General features: G+C 44.3%; 1 protein-coding gene across 4 annotated transcripts in view; it reads left to right on the plus strand.

Moving 5' to 3' along the window:
- Positions 1-348: 348 nt before the first annotated feature.
- The window catches only part of LOC138739501 (FRAS1-related extracellular matrix protein 2-like), a 255570-nt gene continuing 237524 nt past the window's right edge, over positions 349-18394 (plus strand). For all 4 annotated transcript variants that reach the window (XR_011342293.1, XR_011342294.1, XM_069891716.1 and 1 more), the window contains exons 1-2: positions 349-6116; positions 16149-16238. Coding sequence is in view for 2 of the 4 variants with exons in the window: in XM_069891716.1 (XP_069747817.1) it covers positions 1070-6116; positions 16149-16238 (5137 nt within the window). In the remaining 2 variants the exon portion in view is untranslated. The remainder of the gene's footprint in view (positions 6117-16148; positions 16239-18394) is intronic.

The raw sequence follows: 18394 nt of genomic DNA on the forward strand, positions 1-18394 counted from the left end.
GTTATATTAATATTTTTGAAAGATTGCTGTGATCTTTCTCCATCCTTTAAAAACCCCTCTCTAATCAGGTCAAAGGCAACAACTGGTTGCTGACGAGGTGGCATTTTACATGCCCACATAGAACGAATGGCACATGAGAATAAAACTGACAGTGAACCCCACCCCACCCTTTCCAAAAACACCAATTCATTTAGATCTAAACATCTAGAGCTCCCATTGTTCCATCCAGAGGCGAAGAATAAAATAATGTTTACCGGACATGAAATGAACTAAAACACACCGTCACCTTTGTTACTCCTTGTCTACGTCTTTAGGAAATGACTGAATTTTTTTGGGGGGGTACTTTATCCCTTGATGAAGGGCTCAAGCCAGAAACGTTATGTCATTTTTCTTTGCTATTTGACCTGCTGAGTTTCTCCTGCACTCCTCTATCTATCGGGTTTTCTCAAGGATGTCTCTTTCAATCTTTTAGTCATCGCTCTTTCTCCCCTTTCCCTAGTGCATTTCCAGCTGGTGGTCTTCCCGTTTTCGCTAACTTTTTAAAAATTCCAAGTACGCCCAATGATTTGGCTTCTCTTAGTTTCCTTTTCTTTCACCACGACTACGAATTCCGTCTCGTCCCCTTCCCCGGGATGGTCGTCCTCGCTCCCTGCCCTGTTGCCATTTACGGCGAGTTCGCCCGGGTCCATCGATTCGAGAGTGAATGGAGCCCACTTGAGTGACGTCAACTAATTGACAGCTCACCTGGCCACCCACCCGCCGGAAAGAGGAGCGATCAACTGGATGGCAGGGACCTGATTGATCTGCAATCAGAGCAGGAAGCGGGGCGGTGCTTCCGCCAGCAGGTTGCTCAAAGGCTGCTGGCAGCCAAGCTGGAGAGTTCGTTTGGAAGTCGGTGCGGTGGAGCTTGATGCTGGAATTGAGAACGCCTGCCGATCTGGCAGGGAGCAACAGCAACTTTTTTTTTCCCCAAACTAAAGGTCATTTTTCACCTTGTGGCTGACTCTCATTGAGCCTTGCCGCAGCAGTGAGTGAGAAGGTGCACAAGTATTTCGAACGCTTTAAACCCATGGCCATGTGTGAAAGTTGGCAGAGGAGAGGACACGCTCCGTCTTCAAAGTTGCATGTAGCCCAGGCTCGCCCGCTGGTACTGTTGGCTCTGACTACGGTCATTGGGAGTGCAATGGGACAGGAGACTTTCGATAGCCTCGATCTTTATTACGGGTTCGGATCGGGACCCTCCGGCGACACGATACTTCTCGCCAACAACGGCATCCGCGTGCCTTTCGGCAGGTCGGTGGACATCGACCCAGTCCACGACCTGGTCATCCAGGTGCACCCGGGCGACAAATGCACCGTCACCGTGCTGGACAACGACCCGCTGTCACAGAGGCCGGGCCAGCTGATTCCCAAGAAATTCCCTTGCGACTTCGGGGGAGACGAGGTGAGGTATTCGCACTTCGGCTCCCGGAGCCCGTCCACCGACCGGGTGAAGCTGCAGCTGAGGTACGACACGCCGACCGACACGCTGGTCATCCCGTTCATGCTGGAGGTGGAGGTGGTATTCACGCAGCTGGAGATCATCACCCGCCACATGCCGCTCACCGTGGACAAGCTGCTCGGTACCAGCAACGCGCTCGACTCCAAGGTGCTGGAGTTCAGCTACGACCGCGCCTCGCAACTCTGCCAGCTGACCCCCCTGCCGGGGGCCGGCGGTCTGCCCCGCTACGGGACGCTGCTGCGCGCCGACCCGGCGGCCCGGAGCCTGGCCTGCGACCGGGTGGCCGCCTCGGACATTCGCTACCGGCACACGGCCCGCAGCCGCTCGCCCAACCGCGACTACCTCCCCATGGTGGCCGAGCTGCACGACCGCCGCGGCCACCTGCTGAAGCAGGAGTACTTCCAGATCCTGGTGCGCATCCGAGGGGGCGCCGAGAACACGCCGCCCAGGCCCAGCTTCGTGGCCATGATGATGATGGAGGTGGACCAGTTCGTGCTGACGGCCATCACGCCCGACCTGCTGGCGGCCGAGGACGCCGAGTCCGAGGCGGGAGACCTGATCTTCAACATCACCTCCGCCGTCGGCCCCGCGCAGGCGTCCATCGTCAGCACCGACGACCAGAACCTGCCCGTCGCCTCCTTCCGCCAGAGGGACTTGCAGGAGCTGCGGATCGCGTACCGGCCGCCGGCCGACGACTCGGACGTCGAGAGGATCTTCCAGATCGAGTTCGAGGTGGTGGACACCGAGGGCGCCGTGTCCGAGCCGTTCGCCTTCATGGTGGTGGTCAAGCCCATGAACACGTTGGCGCCGGTGGTCACCCGCAACACCGGGCTGCTGCTGTACGAAGGCCAGTCGCGGCCCCTCTCCAGCCCGCAACACCTGCAGGTGAGCGACGAGGACAACCTGGACGAGGTGAGGGTCACGGTGGTGGCCGGCCTGAGGCACGGCGCGCTGACGCTGCGGGGGGCGCCCCGGAAGTTCTTCACGCCCGCCGACCTGCGCGCGGGAGCCGTCGTCTACCAGCACGACGGCAGCGACACCTCCAGCGACAACGTCGTCCTGCGCATGAGCGACGGCGCGCACCACGTCGAGGTCCTCTTCCCCATCACCATCGTGCCGACGGACGACGAGCCGCCCGTCGTCCACGCCAACACGGGCCTGGTGCTGGCCGAGCGCCAGGTGGGGCCGGTGTCGCCCCTCGTGCTCAGCGCCACCGACGTCGACTCGGAGGACTCGACCCTGCGCTTCGCGGTGGAGCCGCCCTTCTCGCGGGTGGGCGAGCTGCTCCTCCGCCAGGTCGAGCCGCCGGACGACCCCCACTCCTGGCGCTTCCTGGAGAGCGAGAGGGCTTTCGAGAAGGTGGTGCAGGCCTGGTCCCAGCAGGACATCCTGGACGGCCGGCTGTTCTACCGCCACGTCGGCCCTCACAGCACCACCGCCGTCCTCGACCGGATCCTCTTCCGGGTGCAGGACGACAACGACCCTCCCAATCGGTCCGAGCAGCACACCTTGGTGATCAAAATCCAACCGGTTGACAACCTCCCCCCTGAGATGCACCCAGCCTCCACTTTGCAGATGGTCGTCGAAGAGTACCACTTGACCACCTTTCGGCGGAAATTTTTGCGTTACACTGACCTGGATTCCGATGACAGGGATTTGAAGTACACCATTGTAAAGCCCCCCACCGACACCGATGGCAACAACCCCGTGCGCATGGGCAACATCGTGCTGACGGATAGTCCCACCACGTGGGTGAGCGAGTTCACCCAGGCTCAGGTCAATCACCACAAAGTTGCCTACGACCCTCCCGATGTGGAACTTGGAATTACCCCTCGCGTGGTCCAGTTCGACTTTACGGTGGAAGACGCGGCTGGAAACCGCGCCCGGGGCACGTGCACAATTTTTCTCCAGCCTGTGGACAACAAGCCACCGCAAATCACCAACACTGGCTTGACAGTGTTTGAAAGGGACACGTGCGTCATCACCAGAGCGGAGTTGGATGCTGTCGATGCAGATACCGATGGGCCTCAGATAACATTTACGCTCTCTCAGCTCCCAAGACACGGGGAACTGCAGTATGCTGGCGTTGGTATGAACGAAGGAGAAGCGTTTCATTTAAATGATATAGCCGATGGGAAAATAGCATATGTGCACAACGGTGATGAATCTGCTGGGGATTCTTTGAAAATTGATGTGAGCGACAGAGTCCACGTTGTCACCATCCATGTGAGAATAACAGTGCGCCCAGTTGATGATGAAGTGCCAACTATTATGCTGCCAACTGGAACTATTGGCTCATACTTGGATGTATTGGAAAGTGGAGTCGTGGAAATAACAACCAATGTCATCCAAGGAACAGATGAGGATACAGATGATCTGAGATTGACTTTCATTGTTGAGAATCAACCAAAACTTGGAGAGATCCTGGTCAATGGAATTCCTGCAGAAAGATTTACACAACAAGATGTAATTAATGGGATTGTGGTTTATACCCACACAGGTGGTGAGATAGGACTACTGAGGAAGGAGGATTCTTTTAATTTGACTCTCACGGACATGTCTGATGAGTGGAATATTGGAGGAAATAAGGTACAAGGTGTCCGTGTTCAGGTGACCATCCTTCCTGTTGACAGTCAGGCTCCAAATGTTATTATAGGGAAACCATTCACTGTGGTTGAAGGTGAGAAAAGTATAGTGACACTGGAAAATATAAGAGCTGAAGATTTTGACACTCCCAATGATGAGATTCTCTGTACAATTGTTGTCCAACCAACTTCAGGCTACGTGGAGAACATTTCACCAGCTCCTGGGTCTGAAACGTCTCGTGCAGGAACTGCTATCACTGCTTTCACACTTAAGGAAGTCCGTCTTGGACATATTAATTATGTGCAGAGTATTCACAAAACTGTGGAACCAGTGGAGGACAGGTTTACATTTCACTGCTCAGACGGAATTAATTTCTCTGAAAAACACTTTTTCCCCGTTATTATAATTCCTGCAAATGATGAGAAACCAGACATTTTCATGAGAGAGTTTGTTGTGATGGAGGGTATGAGTCTTGTTATTGACACTCCCATTCTCAATGGCGCAGATGGTGATATCCCTGCTGATAAGTTAACTTTCACCATCATGAAGCCACCGAGGCATGGCCAGATTGTGAATCAGCTTACCACAGGTACTGTCCTTATTGACAGCTTTACTTTAGATGAAATCAGAGAAGGCTCCAGCATTGTCTACGAACATGATGATTCTGAAAGCAAGGAAGACAGTTTTGACATTCAACTCACTGATGGGAAGTATAGCATTGAAAAAACAGTAATTATAATGATTATTCCACTTGATGATGAGACTCCAAGAATGACAATAAATGATGGACTAGAAATTGAGATTGGAGAAACAAAAACAATAAATAATAAGATTCTTAAAGCCACGGACTTGGATTCAGATGATAAAACACTTGTTTACATCCTACGCTATGGACCAAATCAAGGTCTCTTGCAACATCTTCTCCCTACTGGGAAATCTGCAAACATTACAGCAGGAATGAACTTCACCCAGGATGATGTTGACAAGAACTTAATTCAGTACACCCATACAGGCCGGGAAGGTATCCGTGATCTCATCAAGTTTGATGTAACGGATGGCATTAATCCGCTCATTGACCGTTACTTTTATGTCACTGTTGGTGGCATTGACATGATTTTTCCAGATGTGGTGAGCAAAGGAGTCTCTCTAAAGGAAGGTGGAAAAGTGACTCTTACTACAGATTTACTTAGTACAACTGACTTGAATAGTCCTGATGAAAATCTGCTTTTCAGCATTACCCGACCACCCATTCGTGGTCATCTAGAATGCACGGATACACCAGGATTATCTATCACAACATTCACTCAGCTTCAACTGGCTGGTAACAAAATTTACTACATCCACACGTCAGATGATGAAGTGAAAATGGATAGCTTTGAATTTGAAGTTACAGACGGTTACAACCCTGTGTTTCGCACTTTCAGGATCTCTATCAGTGATGTCGACAACAAAAAACCTGTGCTTACCTTGCATGAATTGGTGGTTTTTGAGGGAGAAATGAAACTAATCACCCCCTTTGAACTGACTGTTGAAGACCGAGACACGCCTGATCATTTGCTACTATTTACTGTGACTCAATTACCAGTTCACGGACAGCTGTTGTTCAACCGTACATCACCTGTTGCATCTTTTACAAAGCAGGACTTGAATGAAAACCTCATCAGTTACAAGCATGATGGCACTGAATTTTCTGAGGACAGCTTTTCTTTCACAGTAACTGATGGCACGCATACAGACTTTTATGTCTTTCCAGACACTGTCTTTGAGACTCGAAAGCCGCAAATGATGAGAATACGGACAATGTCAATTGACAACGGAATACCTCAGATTATTGTGAATAAAGGTGCACCTACACTTCGTGGACTTGCCACAGGACACCTTGGGTTTACAATTACAAGCAAAACACTGAAAGCTGAAGATCGCGACAGCGTGGATAGCTTTCTAAGATTCAAGATAGTGGAAGGTCCTGAATATGGATACCTTATCCACTTGGGCAGAGGAAATGACAGCATTACTCGATTCACTCAAGGTAAGATTCATTTTGCATTATTCTCACATTATTGTTCTGAATGGTCATATTGAATTTAAGCAGGAAAACAAGGGCCTATGTGAGTAAAGGCAAATTATGTAAATGAATCAATGTGCATCTTGCCATTAAATGTATGCATTGACTAATGTAAAGAAAATGTTAGGTGCCACATAAACTATTGCACTGGAAGATATTCTTCTGTCTTCGAAGTTATGGAGAAATTCAGCATTGTGGATGTCCTTGGTACGCCTGGTGGTAATTACTTCTAAAATTGGGTTCTTTTGAATTCACTGGAGCTACATTTCAGAAGTTGAGTACAAGTTGCAGGTGTGTCTATTTAGAGAACGTTTTATCCCTGTGTTAATTTTATGTACTCAAGTACAGAAAAGTCTTCAAAAGGTTGCATAGTTTGAAGTTGAACATGGAGCTGTACAGCAAGCAGGGTATGGGCTCTTCAGCCAGAAATTTGTGCCGAATGATATAAACTACTCTGCCATCAATTTAACCTTTCTCAACCTCACAGCCGATGACCTTCATATATATGGTATGACATTCTAAAAGTCTTTTCTCTATTGTTTCAGCCTCCAACACTACCACCTGTAATGCATTTCGTGCACCCACCACTCTCTGGTGTTTTTTTAAAAAAAAATCTGATATCTAATATTTGCAAATACCAGCCTGTGAAAAAGTGCTGGTTGTCCACCAGATTCATGGAACCTCTGCCTCTCATAATCTATTATGTCACTTCTCATCCTCTGTTTGAGTGGAAAAGCAAATTGAGCGGAGGATATGGAGAATTTGCAGAGGGATAGAGATAGGTTAAGTGAGTGGGCAAGGGTCTGGCAGATGGAGTACAGTTTTGGCAAACTTTGGAAGGAAAAATAGAAGATCAGAATATTATTTAAATGACATTGTGCAAAAGTTCTTGGGAGTGCTTGTGCATGAATCGCAAAAGGTTGATTTTAGATATAGCGGCTGTTGAGAAGGCAAATGCTGGAGGGATTGAATTTAAGAGCAGGGAGGTTATGCTGCAACTGTACAAGATGCGAGTGAGATTGCATCAGGATTACTGCGTGTAGTTCAAGTCTCCTTATTTGTGGAAGGGTGTACTCACTTTGGAGATGGTGCAGAGGATGTTCAATAGGTTGATTCCAGGGATGAAGGGGTTAGCCTATAAGGAGAGATTGAGTCACCTAGGATTGTATTTGCTAGAATTTAGAAGAATGAAAGAGGATCTTAAAGAAACAATAAAATTTTGAAAGTCATTGATAAGATGTTTCAGTGGGTAGGGAGACCAGAACTAAGGGGCATAGCTTCAAGATTCAGGGTAGTAGATTTAGGATGGAAATGCTTTTCCCAGAGGGTGGTTAATCTGTGGAATTTTTGGTCAAGATGAGCTTATTATCAGATCAGCCATGATCACATTGAATGATGGAGCAGGTTTAATGAGCTGGATGGCCTACCTCTGCTCCTATTTCTTAAGTTGCTTTAAAGAGAAAATTCCCAGCTCATCCAGCTTATGACATGTTCTCCAATCCAAAAAACATCCCAGTAAATCTGTATCATCTCTAAAGCTTCGACATCCTTTCTATAATAAGGCTATCAGAACTGAACACAAACTAAGAGTGATCTAAACAAGATTTTATAGAACTGCAACATTACTTCATGTCTCTTGAACTCCTTTTCTCCACTAAAAACGGCCAGCACACCATATGCCAAAACTTACTTGGGGTGTAGGTTAATTGGGTGTAAATTTGGCGGCATGGACTTGTGGGCTGAAATGGCCTATTGCCAAGCTCTACGTCTAAAATTAAATTAAAAAAAAATCAGGTTCAAGCTCCAAAAGCAGCACACTTTTAAAAAAATTTAACTCTTATTGGCACATCTCTGCCCAAATCTGCAGTCTGTCTATCACTTTGTAACCTTCAACAACCTTCTATAATATTCCCAATATTTGCTACATTTTTATCCAAGCCATTTATAAAAGAATCATAAAAGTCCGATCCCAGTAGACCACCATTGGTCACCATTCGCCAGGCAGAATATGTTCCATCTGCTTTCACCATCTGCGGGCAAATTAATTCCGAATCCACACAGCCAACATCCATACATCCCATGCATCATGACTTTCTGAATGAGCCCACCAAGGGGTCCTTGGCAAACACAATGAATGACTTTTTTTTAATTCATTTTTTATATGGAAGTTGATGGAAATCTCTAATTCCCTTTGAAAAGGTGCTGAGCCATCATCTTGAACTGCTGAGATTTTCTGGTCATAAGATATAGGATCAGAAGTAGGCCTGTTGAGTCTTCTCTGTCATTCCATCAAAAGTGATCCGTTCTTCCACTCGGCCAACTCCCCTGCCTTCCCATAAGCTTTGCTACCCTGACCTATCCATCTCTGCCTTAAATACTCTCAACCACCTGGCCTCCACAGATGCCATGGCACCAAATTCAAGAGGTTCACCACTCTCTGGCTAAAGAAATTCTTCCACATCAGTTTTAAATGGGTGCCCTTCAATCTTGAAGTTGTGCCCTCTTGTCCTTGGCTCCTTTACATGGGAAACAACTTTGCCACATATACTCTGTCCAGGTCATTCAACATTTGAAATGCTTGTATCAGGTCCCCCTCATTCTTCCAAACTCTAAGGAGTTACAGTTATTCCCTTATTCCAGGAATCATTCTTGTAACTTTTCTGAATTCTCTCAAATGCCAGCGCATCCTTTCCTTAAATAAGGAACCCGGAACTGTACCCTGTACTCCAAATGAGGCTTTATAAAGCCTCAACATCATGTTACTGCACTTGCATCCTATTCCTTTAGATATAAATGCCCACATTGCGTTCATCTTCACCACCATCTCAATCTGGAGGTTAACCTTTAGGGTATCCTGAATGAGGACTACCAAGTCCCTTTGCGCCTCTGAATTTTCAATGATTTCCTCAACCAAATAATAGTCTTCCCTTTTATTCATTCTACCAAAGTGGATGACTTCACACTTTCCAACATTATATTTCATTTGTCATTTCTTTGTCCATTCTCCTAATCTGTCTGTCATTCTGCAGCCTCTCAGTTTCTCATCGCCATCAGACCCTCCACCTATCTTTGTTTCTTGCGCAAACTTAGCCACAAGCCATTTAATCTTCAATCCAAATCATTAACACACAATGTAAAAAATGGACCTAACACTGACCCTGGTAGCTAATCAGAATAGGATCCCTTCGTTCCCACTCTCTTTCCTGCAGATCAGCTAATGCTCTACACATGCAAGTATCTTTCCTGTAATTCCATGGGCTCTCATTTTGTGAAGCATCTTCTCAAGGGCCTTTTGAAAATCCAAATATGCACCATCCACTGCATGTCCTATGTCTCGCCTGCTTGTGGTTTCCTCAAAAAACTTGCAGGAGGTTTGTCAGGGAAGATTTTCCCTTAATGAAACCATGCTGACTTTGGCCTATCCTCTCATTAACCTCCAGGTACTCAATAATCCTTGACAATTGGTTCTCACAGCTTCCCTACTACCGATGATAGGCTAACAGGTCTATAATTTCTTTTTTACTGCCTCCCCTTTTTGAATAGTGGAGTGACCTTTGTAATTTTCCAGTCCTCTAGAACTATGCCAGAATCGATAGATTATTGGAAGATCATTACCATTGCCTCCACAATCTCTATAGCTACTTCTTTCAGAACTCAAAGGTCCATTCTGTCTGGCCCAGGAGACTTATGTACCCTTAGACCTTTCAGCTTCCCAAGTACCTTCCTCTGGTGACCGTGGCAGCATTCACCTCCCTTACCTGACACCTTTGAAAGTCTGATATACTGCTAATGTCTGCCATGGTGAGCAATGAAACAAAATATTCATTCATTTCTGGGCTCCCATTACAACCTCTCCAGCATCATTTTGTTTTGGTCCTATATCTACTCTTGCTTCTTTTTTAAAATCTGAATATAATTTAAAAAAAAAACCTTTTAATATCCTTTTTCATATTATTTGCTAGCTTCCTTCCAAAGTTCATCTTTTCTTTCTTAATGACCTTCTTTGTTGCCTTCTGAATGCTTTTTAAAAACTTCTCAGTCCTCTATTTTCTCATTCATTTTTGCTTCCTTGTATGCCCTTTTGCTTTTGGCTTTGACTTCTCATCAGCCACATCTGTGTCATTTTCTATTCGGATATTTCTGCTTTTTTGCAATATACCTGTCCTGCACTTTCCTTGTTTCTTGTAGAAACTCCAGCCATTCCTGCTCTGGCATCCTCCGCGCTTGAGTGCCTTGCAACTCTTCCCAGTTGCTCTCTCATACCTCTGTAGTCCCTTTTATTACATTGGTATACTGACACTTCTGATTTCAGTTTCTCCCTTTTAAACTTCATGGTGAATTCTATCTTATTATGAATACTGCCTCCTAAGGATTCTCTTGCCTTCAGCTGTCTTATCAACTCTGGTTCATTACACAATATCATTCCAGAATTGCCATTTCTCTGGTCACCTCAGTCACGTTGTTCTAAGAAGCCATCTCGTAGGCATTCTACAAATTCTCTCTTGAGATTCAGTCCTAACCAGGTTTTCCCAATTTACTTGCATGCTAAAATCCCTCATGACTACCTTAACATTGCTCTCTGACACACTTTTTTCTATTTGCTGTTGATGTTTGGTAGGACGTTTCAGTTCTAGAACCACTCACAATGAAGGATCAGTGACCTATTTCCGTGACAGGATGGTGTATAACTTAGCCTGCAGGTGGTGAAGTTCCAAAGCAGTTGCTAATCCTGTCATTCTTGATGAAGGGTGATTCCCATTTGGGTAGTGCTCTTGGAGTAACCTAAGCTTTATCTGCAATGCATTTTGAAGTTGTCAGCAATGCATAGCTGTCTTGAACCCTGTGGGAATGATGGACTGTTGCAGTGAGTTTTTGAAAATGTCTTAAGACCTCTGTCATTTGGTCTGTGCAGTCCTTCAGTACCCAACCAGGTATATTGTCTGATCCCGCCATTTTGTGTGGGTTCACCTGAATAGGGTTATCCTCACCTCAGCTGCAGCTATTCATCTTAGATGTCATCCTGTTCTTCTTACCATTGTCATTGTCCTTTAGTTCGCAAGGTTGACTTTGATCCATTGTGGTCTTGATCCCTTGCCACATGTGCCTCGTGTCACCGATGATGCACAGCTGTCTGTGGATCTTCTGTGCGTACCCACGCTTTGCCTTCCAGATTGCAGGGTTCATCCCTGGCTGATCTTGGAGCCATCCTATATCCTGTTCTAAAGCTCTGCATCCAACCATGGTTTCTGAATATCCCTGGTTGTGAAGCATTTGATCTTGATGGCATCCTAAATGCATTTGCTGATGTAGCCAGTCGTTGAGTTCTTGTACTCCCCTATGTTTACGTGACCGTTGTAGGTGGCCGCTTCCCAGAAACCACTCCAGTCTGTGGTCTCAGAGCAGTGTTGTGGCCCCCCCCCCCCCCCCCCCACCACCGCCAAGTCCTGATCTCCCTGTGAACTGACCTAGTTTGCTTTGCCAGCAGTCTATATGCTGGGGTTAACAGGGCAGATATGTGATCCCAGAAACCAAGGTGGGGGTGGGGGAGTGTGAGTGAGGTGCAGCCTTGAACACACCAGGGATGTTGGTTACACCCAATTCAAGGTGTTCTCTCCTCTGGTGACTGTTCATATACTGTTGAAACCGTGGTAAGGCCGCTTTCAGGTTGGTGTGATTGAAGTTGTCAGCAACAATGTAGATTGCAGCGATCAGCATGGGCGAGAATTCTCTGAGCAGGTAGAAGGGTCTGCATTTCACCAGGAGGTATTCTATTTCTGCTGAGCAGAGAAGAGATATTTCGTATCATCTGCAAATTTAGCCCCAAAGATGGAGAGAAAATTCAAAATTCAGAGGTGCTCCTTCACCATTCCAGTGACTTGGGTTCAATCCTAAACTCTAGCACTCTCTCTGGAGTTTGCACCTACACCCCATGAGAATGCATGTTTCCCTCCTATGTTCCAAAGAAGTGTAGATTGAGAGGTTAATTGGACATTGTAGATTGTCCCTTGTGCACAGGTAAATGATGGTGTTTTCCCATTGCCTTTTCCATTACTTCACGCTTCTATGGATTAAATTACATTTGCCACTTTTGTGCTAATTAACCAGTTCTTTGATATCTTCCTGTGGTCTTAGATCTTCCTCCACCCTATCAAACCACTCTGCCAGTTTAGGTATTATTGGCAAACACTTTGCTTGTGACCTCTACAGTGAAATTCAAATTATTTCTTTATACAGTACTGCAGGCAAGAGGTCTAGTGTGGAGCCCATGTAACACTACATAGAACCTTCCTGAGATGAAAATTCCTCTCTTTCCTTTTTGCCACTGACCCTAGTTTAATCTAACATCTCTTTCCTTCGTATCGTATAGACTTTTAATTTCCTTATCCATTGGACAAATGCTTTTTTAACTATTTGCTATGTTGTCTTAATCTTAAACTTCTGCTTCCAAAAGTTGATTCCATTGAAGACAGATGCCAAGTAATATTTGTGTCGTTTTCTGTAAGGTGACTTGTGACACACTTAAACGAATCAGAAATTATTGCTATGATAATGGAACTTCCATTTTTAAATTTAAAATTTAGACATACAGTACGGTAACAGGCTATTTAGGCCCAAACGTCCATAACGCCCAATTTACACCCCATTAACCAACATCCCCAGTACAAGTTTTTTTGATGGGTGGGAGGAAACAGGAGCCCCCAGGAAAAACCGACACAGACACGGCGAGAAATACAAATTCAGACAGATAGTGCCGGATTCGAAACACTGGTCCCGATTGCTGGCACTGTAAGAACATTGCACTGACCACAATTATTTGTCTCAATTATTATCAGAATCCTGAAAGTTCTGTTTCTTTTTTTAAAATCAAAAAATGGTTTGGGTTCTACTATCAAATAGAGATGAACTATCAAAAGGGCAAAGTCTCCTGAAATGAAAAAATGTTGTGGTTTCTGTCAAATTTATGCCTAGCCACAAAGTGAGAAAGCATGATCGTTAGTCCTTGACTACTCTGTAATTGTATCCCACTTAACGTCATAGTCTTCAGCCTCCGGAGATCACTTGAATCCTAGTTATTGTAGACAGAGAAACGCAAAAACTGCAGATGCTGGAATCTTGGATGAACAAAGAGAATGGGAGGGTCTCAGCAGATCAGGCAGTCTCTATGGAGAGAAATGGTTAGTCATTATGCCCTTTCAGGTGGCCTGAATATCGCAGTGTAAAGCTGCATAATCTCCCCCCTTGTGGCTAAAGACGTACTCACCTGAATGCAGCAGAAGTGCCTCAGAGGCGCTGACGCTAACCCTCCTCCAGGATGGATAATTGGCGGAGGGCTGTGCTCTGCCAACGCAGCTAAATCTGCAGCCGCTTTAAGTGGCTGCCAGGGGGCGGGCTGATGAGTCCATCAGCCAGCGACCCAACTCCCCGCTACCTGACAGCCCACCCACCCCCACTCTGTCAGGGGATTTATGGGCAGGGGTGGCTGGTGGGGGTCGGCAAGTGTGGGCTGTCACAGCCTGACTGGCCACTCCTGCACCAGGGCTGCTCTCTGCAGCTCAAAACATGGCATAGCAATGGCCGTCTTCCCTACCCATAATCCCCCACATAGCTGGAACTGTTGTGAGAAACAGAGCAGTTCCACCTGCATGGGGGATTATGGGTAGGGAAGACGGCCATTGCTATGCTGCCTATTTATGACTGATAGCGTTGTGGCACCAGTCACCCCAGCTCCATCAGATCTGGAGGCGCTGCTAGGCGCCTCTGGATATGAATAGTCCCCTTCAGTTGGACCAGGCAATGCTGCAAGCAGCATTTTAGGGCTGCCATCTGAAAGATGATTACGCAAGTTAAGATCCGCTCTTGCTGCCACCCTCAAGGTGGAGGGTCCACCTGAAAGGGACTTTTATTTTGGGTAAGGACCCTTTCTAGTGTCTGACTGATTTTGTCTCCATGGATGCTGCTTGAGTCCCTCCAGCTTCTTTTGTTCGCCTTCTTTCTTTGGCTTGGCTTCGCAGACGAAGATTTATGGAGGGGGTAAATGTCCACGTCAGCTGCAGGCTCGTTTGTGGCTGACAAATCCGATGCGGGACAGGCAGACACGGTTGCAGCGGTTGCAGGGGAAAATTGGTTGGTTGGGGTTGGGTGTTGGGTTTTTCCTCCTTTGCCTTTTGTCAGTGAGGTGGGCTCTGTGGTCTTCTTCAAAGGAGGTTGCTGCCCGCCGAACTGTGAGGCGCCAAGATGCACGGTTTGAGGCGATATCAGCCCACTGGCGGTGGTCAATGTGGCAGGCACCAAGAGATTTCTTTAGGCAGTCCTTGTACCTTTTCTTTGGTGCACCTCTGTCACGGTGGCCAGTGGAGAGGTCGCCATATAACACGATCTTGGGAAGGTGATGGTCCTCCATTCTGGAGACGTGACCCACTCAGCGCAGCTGGATCTTCAGCAGCGTGGACTCGATGCTGTCAACCTCTGCCATCTCGAGTACTTCGACGTTAGGGATGAAAGCGCTCCAATGAATGTTGAGGATGGAGCGGAGACAACGCTGGTGGAAGCGTTCTAGGAGCCGTAGGTGATGCCGGTAGAGGACCCATGATTCGGAGCCGAACAGGTGTGTGGGTATGACAACGGCTCTGTATACTTATCTTTGTGAGGTTTTTCAGTTGGTTGTTTTTCCAGACTCTTTTGTGTAGTCTTCCAAAGGCGCTATTTGCCTTGGCGAGTCTGTTGTCTATCTCATTGTCGATCCTTGCATCTGATGAAATGGTGCAGCCGAGATAGGTAAACTCGCCTACTTTACACAGATTTGACTACAAAACCAAAAGTTTGTGGTATGGTTTTGGTCCATTTCGAGACAATGGTGCGCAAGCTTCTCTTGACAACCATGTGCACCCAAAGTTTTCCTCTTTTCTCCACATCAGCTGGCCTGATGTTTCCAGTATTTTCTGTTATTGTTTGATTTTTTTTTTGGCTATTTAGTATTGGTTGAATACAATCAAAATTTAAGACTAGCATGCTTTCAAAGTTTTTTTTAGACCTTTAATTCCTCAAATTGTAGGTGTGAATATAGTAATGTTAAATTAAGTGATTTTTAATATCTTTGTTACATGCATTTAAATTATTCATATTGAAGTAAATAATCTAAAAATGTTTAATTGGACTGATAAATAATTAATAATTTTAAAAAGTTGGTCAAATACTATTTTCAAATGATTACTTGATATTTCTTTGCCTCCCAATCTGTGCAATCGCCATTGAAACCACTGGGGTCTTCGATTCTGGCCAGTATGTCGTGGTGTATAATTTGATTTTTTTTCCATTTATTATTTTTTCAGGAGTTGGGGATTCCACCCAGAACTGCCCTTGAGTACCTTACACCACTGTACTTTAGCAGTGTTTTGGATAGGGAGTACCTTGATTCATTACAACAATGGCAAAGCAAAAATCTAATTTAAGCAAATATTTACTTGGAAAAACTCATCATTCTGTGACATTGGTTACTAATAACTAGACTCATTGGATAACAGGTTACTAATTCTTGCTTCCACTCAAAATAATAAATGGTTATCTAATGGAGACTGTTTGAATTGGATAGTAACTTGAAATCCAGTAGTTTTGCTGGAAGCTTGTCTTTATATAAAAAAAATTTGTTTCTTAAAATATTTCCTCTACTCTGATGGAGCCTCTATGAACCTCTATGAGGTACGCTAGCAGAGGTTAAATCCTTACTGATTTTCTCAGCTTTCTTTCCTTGAGGTATAATTTCTAGCTTTTAATTAGTACTGTCTAGTGTGGTCTGTTTCTAGTTTACAGGGCACTGACTTAAAGTTACACTGAAGATTGCTATATTGCACATTCGTAGAGTGTTCTGACTGTCCAAACATGTCTCACTTGTCTTGGATGATTGTTCTATCGCTTTCTTTTTATTGAAGGAATCTTAGTAGTCAAAGCAATATGAGAATATGGCTTTGTTAAAATAATAAACTGTCATTGGTATTTCAGGTGATGTTGATGACATGAAAATCTGCTATGTGTTGAAAGAAGGAATAAATGCGACAAGTGATATTTTCCACTTCTCAGTCGAAGATAGTGGTAAGTGATGCAATCTGCCATGTGTAAAATGAGGAGGATGAGCTATTCAACGTACAGTATATTTCATCCACCGAGTGTTACTATTTTAACCACAGAAGTTTTCCGAGGAAGTTGTGATGTTATCAACATGTTTGGTTAAGTTTCCAGTAGTGATTGATTACAGGCCAAAAGTTCCAGTGCATTTGCTAAGGATGGATGGTCTCAGATCACAATTTCAGAAGTTTTTAAAGTTTATTTTCTAACCTTTGCATTCCACATGTGCAAGAGGATTGAAGTGATTTACGTTAATATTTATGTCTATAAAATTGATTTGCTTTTCATTCTTGGGGAAATGTAAGAACATTGCATCAGGAAGTGTAATATTAAAATTTATTTTTCATACAGTGCTGTTTTAGTTAAAGATGGCCATATTCTGACTAATTTCTGTCACCCATTGATTTTAGTAAAACATTGTGATATTCCAACAAAATAATTGAGAAGTTATTCCTAACAAAAATGTTTCAAGCTATATGAAGTTTATTAAACTTGTGTTTATTTGTTAAAAATAAAATCTAATGTAGTGAAATGGGTTCTTCTGCAAACAGACTAGCAGATCATCTCTAATATGCATGCAGTCATATAAAGAGCACAATTTACAAAGTATAGGATCACAATGCAAAGAAGATCATTTAATACCAAGCGTTGTTATAGGGTTCATTCATGAACCTGATGGCTGCGGGGAATAAACTGTCTAAGCCTGTGGGTGCATGTTTTCACACCCTTAAGCTTTTGTCCCAGAGGGAAAAGAGAATATGGCAGGGGTGTGATAGGCCCTTAAGTATGTTGGCTGCCTTTCCAACTTGTATTTTGCTCTTCCTCCAATAAAATTAACATAACCAAAGGTGAATGATCAGACAATATCCTTGCTTAATATTCAATACTTTGAACTCTTGCCTGCAGTTGAGAGGAGATTTAAAAACCTATCTATACGTGAATATGTCTTATGTCTAAAGGAATAAAATGATAGTCCCTAACATCAGGATACATTCTCCTCCAACAAGGTTAATTTCATTCATAAAATTCTTCAGTTTTAACTACTTATTTTTTAACCATAATTCCACCTGATCTGTCCAACTTCAAATCAAAAGTAAAATTAAAGTCTCCTCCCATAATTATTTTCCCCTTTGCATTAGATAATTGCATAAAAACATTTTGCATAAATTTTCCATCATCTATATTTGGTGCATATATATTCATCAAGGTCCAAAATTCAGAATAAATTTTACAATTTACCATCACATATCTCCCCACTTTATCAATAATTTCATCTAATATTTTAATTGGTAATAATATCACTATTCTCCTCGCTTTAGAATTAAATGAAGACAATACCATTCCTACCTAATCTCTTTTTAATTTCACATGTTATATTTCTGCTAAATGAGTTTCTTGTAGAAAAAGCCACATCTACTTTAGTTTTTTCCATATAGCTTAACAACATTTTTCTCTTTAACGGATTCTGAATTCCATTAATATTAATACTAATAAAGGACAATTTCCCCACCATTAGATATCAAAATTAAAGCACATGTCCAACCAGCGTCCCTCTCCCTCCTCCCCACTAACCTCAACCCTCCCTATATAATATACTACATATATAAATAGTCCAGACTTTAAAAAAGAAAAGATAAAGGGAAAGAGAAGAAAAAAGTAAAGAAAAACCCCAGAGGTGTGTGATGTTAAAGCATCTCTACTCCCCTGATCTATGCGGGATGCAAAAAGTATCACATTAGTACCCATGGTCAGCATCATATTCCCCTCTAACTCACTTGAAATACCATACCATCCCTTACAATAGTTTTTTCAATAAACCGTATAATCCATTAATCTTATCAAATGTAATAGATCACGCACATTTTAGGTTAAACCTTCCTCCCCCTTTAAGCTCTCTTGAAACACAATATACTTTCAGTTACAGCAGAAATCTTTCAGTTAAATCAGGTATCAACCATCTGTTGGTCTTTAGCAGGCAATGAATCGGCATATACCTTTGCTTCATTAGGCTCAGTAAAAAATCTATTCCTCCCTCCTGGGATGAATACTTTCAGTACAGCTAGATATCTCAAAACAAAGGCATAGTCTTTTTTCCATAACACATCTTTAACCGAATTAAACTA

This window comes from Narcine bancroftii, chromosome 7 (genome assembly GCF_036971445.1).
Source record: "Narcine bancroftii isolate sNarBan1 chromosome 7, sNarBan1.hap1, whole genome shotgun sequence".
NCBI lineage: Eukaryota > Metazoa > Chordata > Chondrichthyes > Torpediniformes > Narcinidae > Narcine > Narcine bancroftii.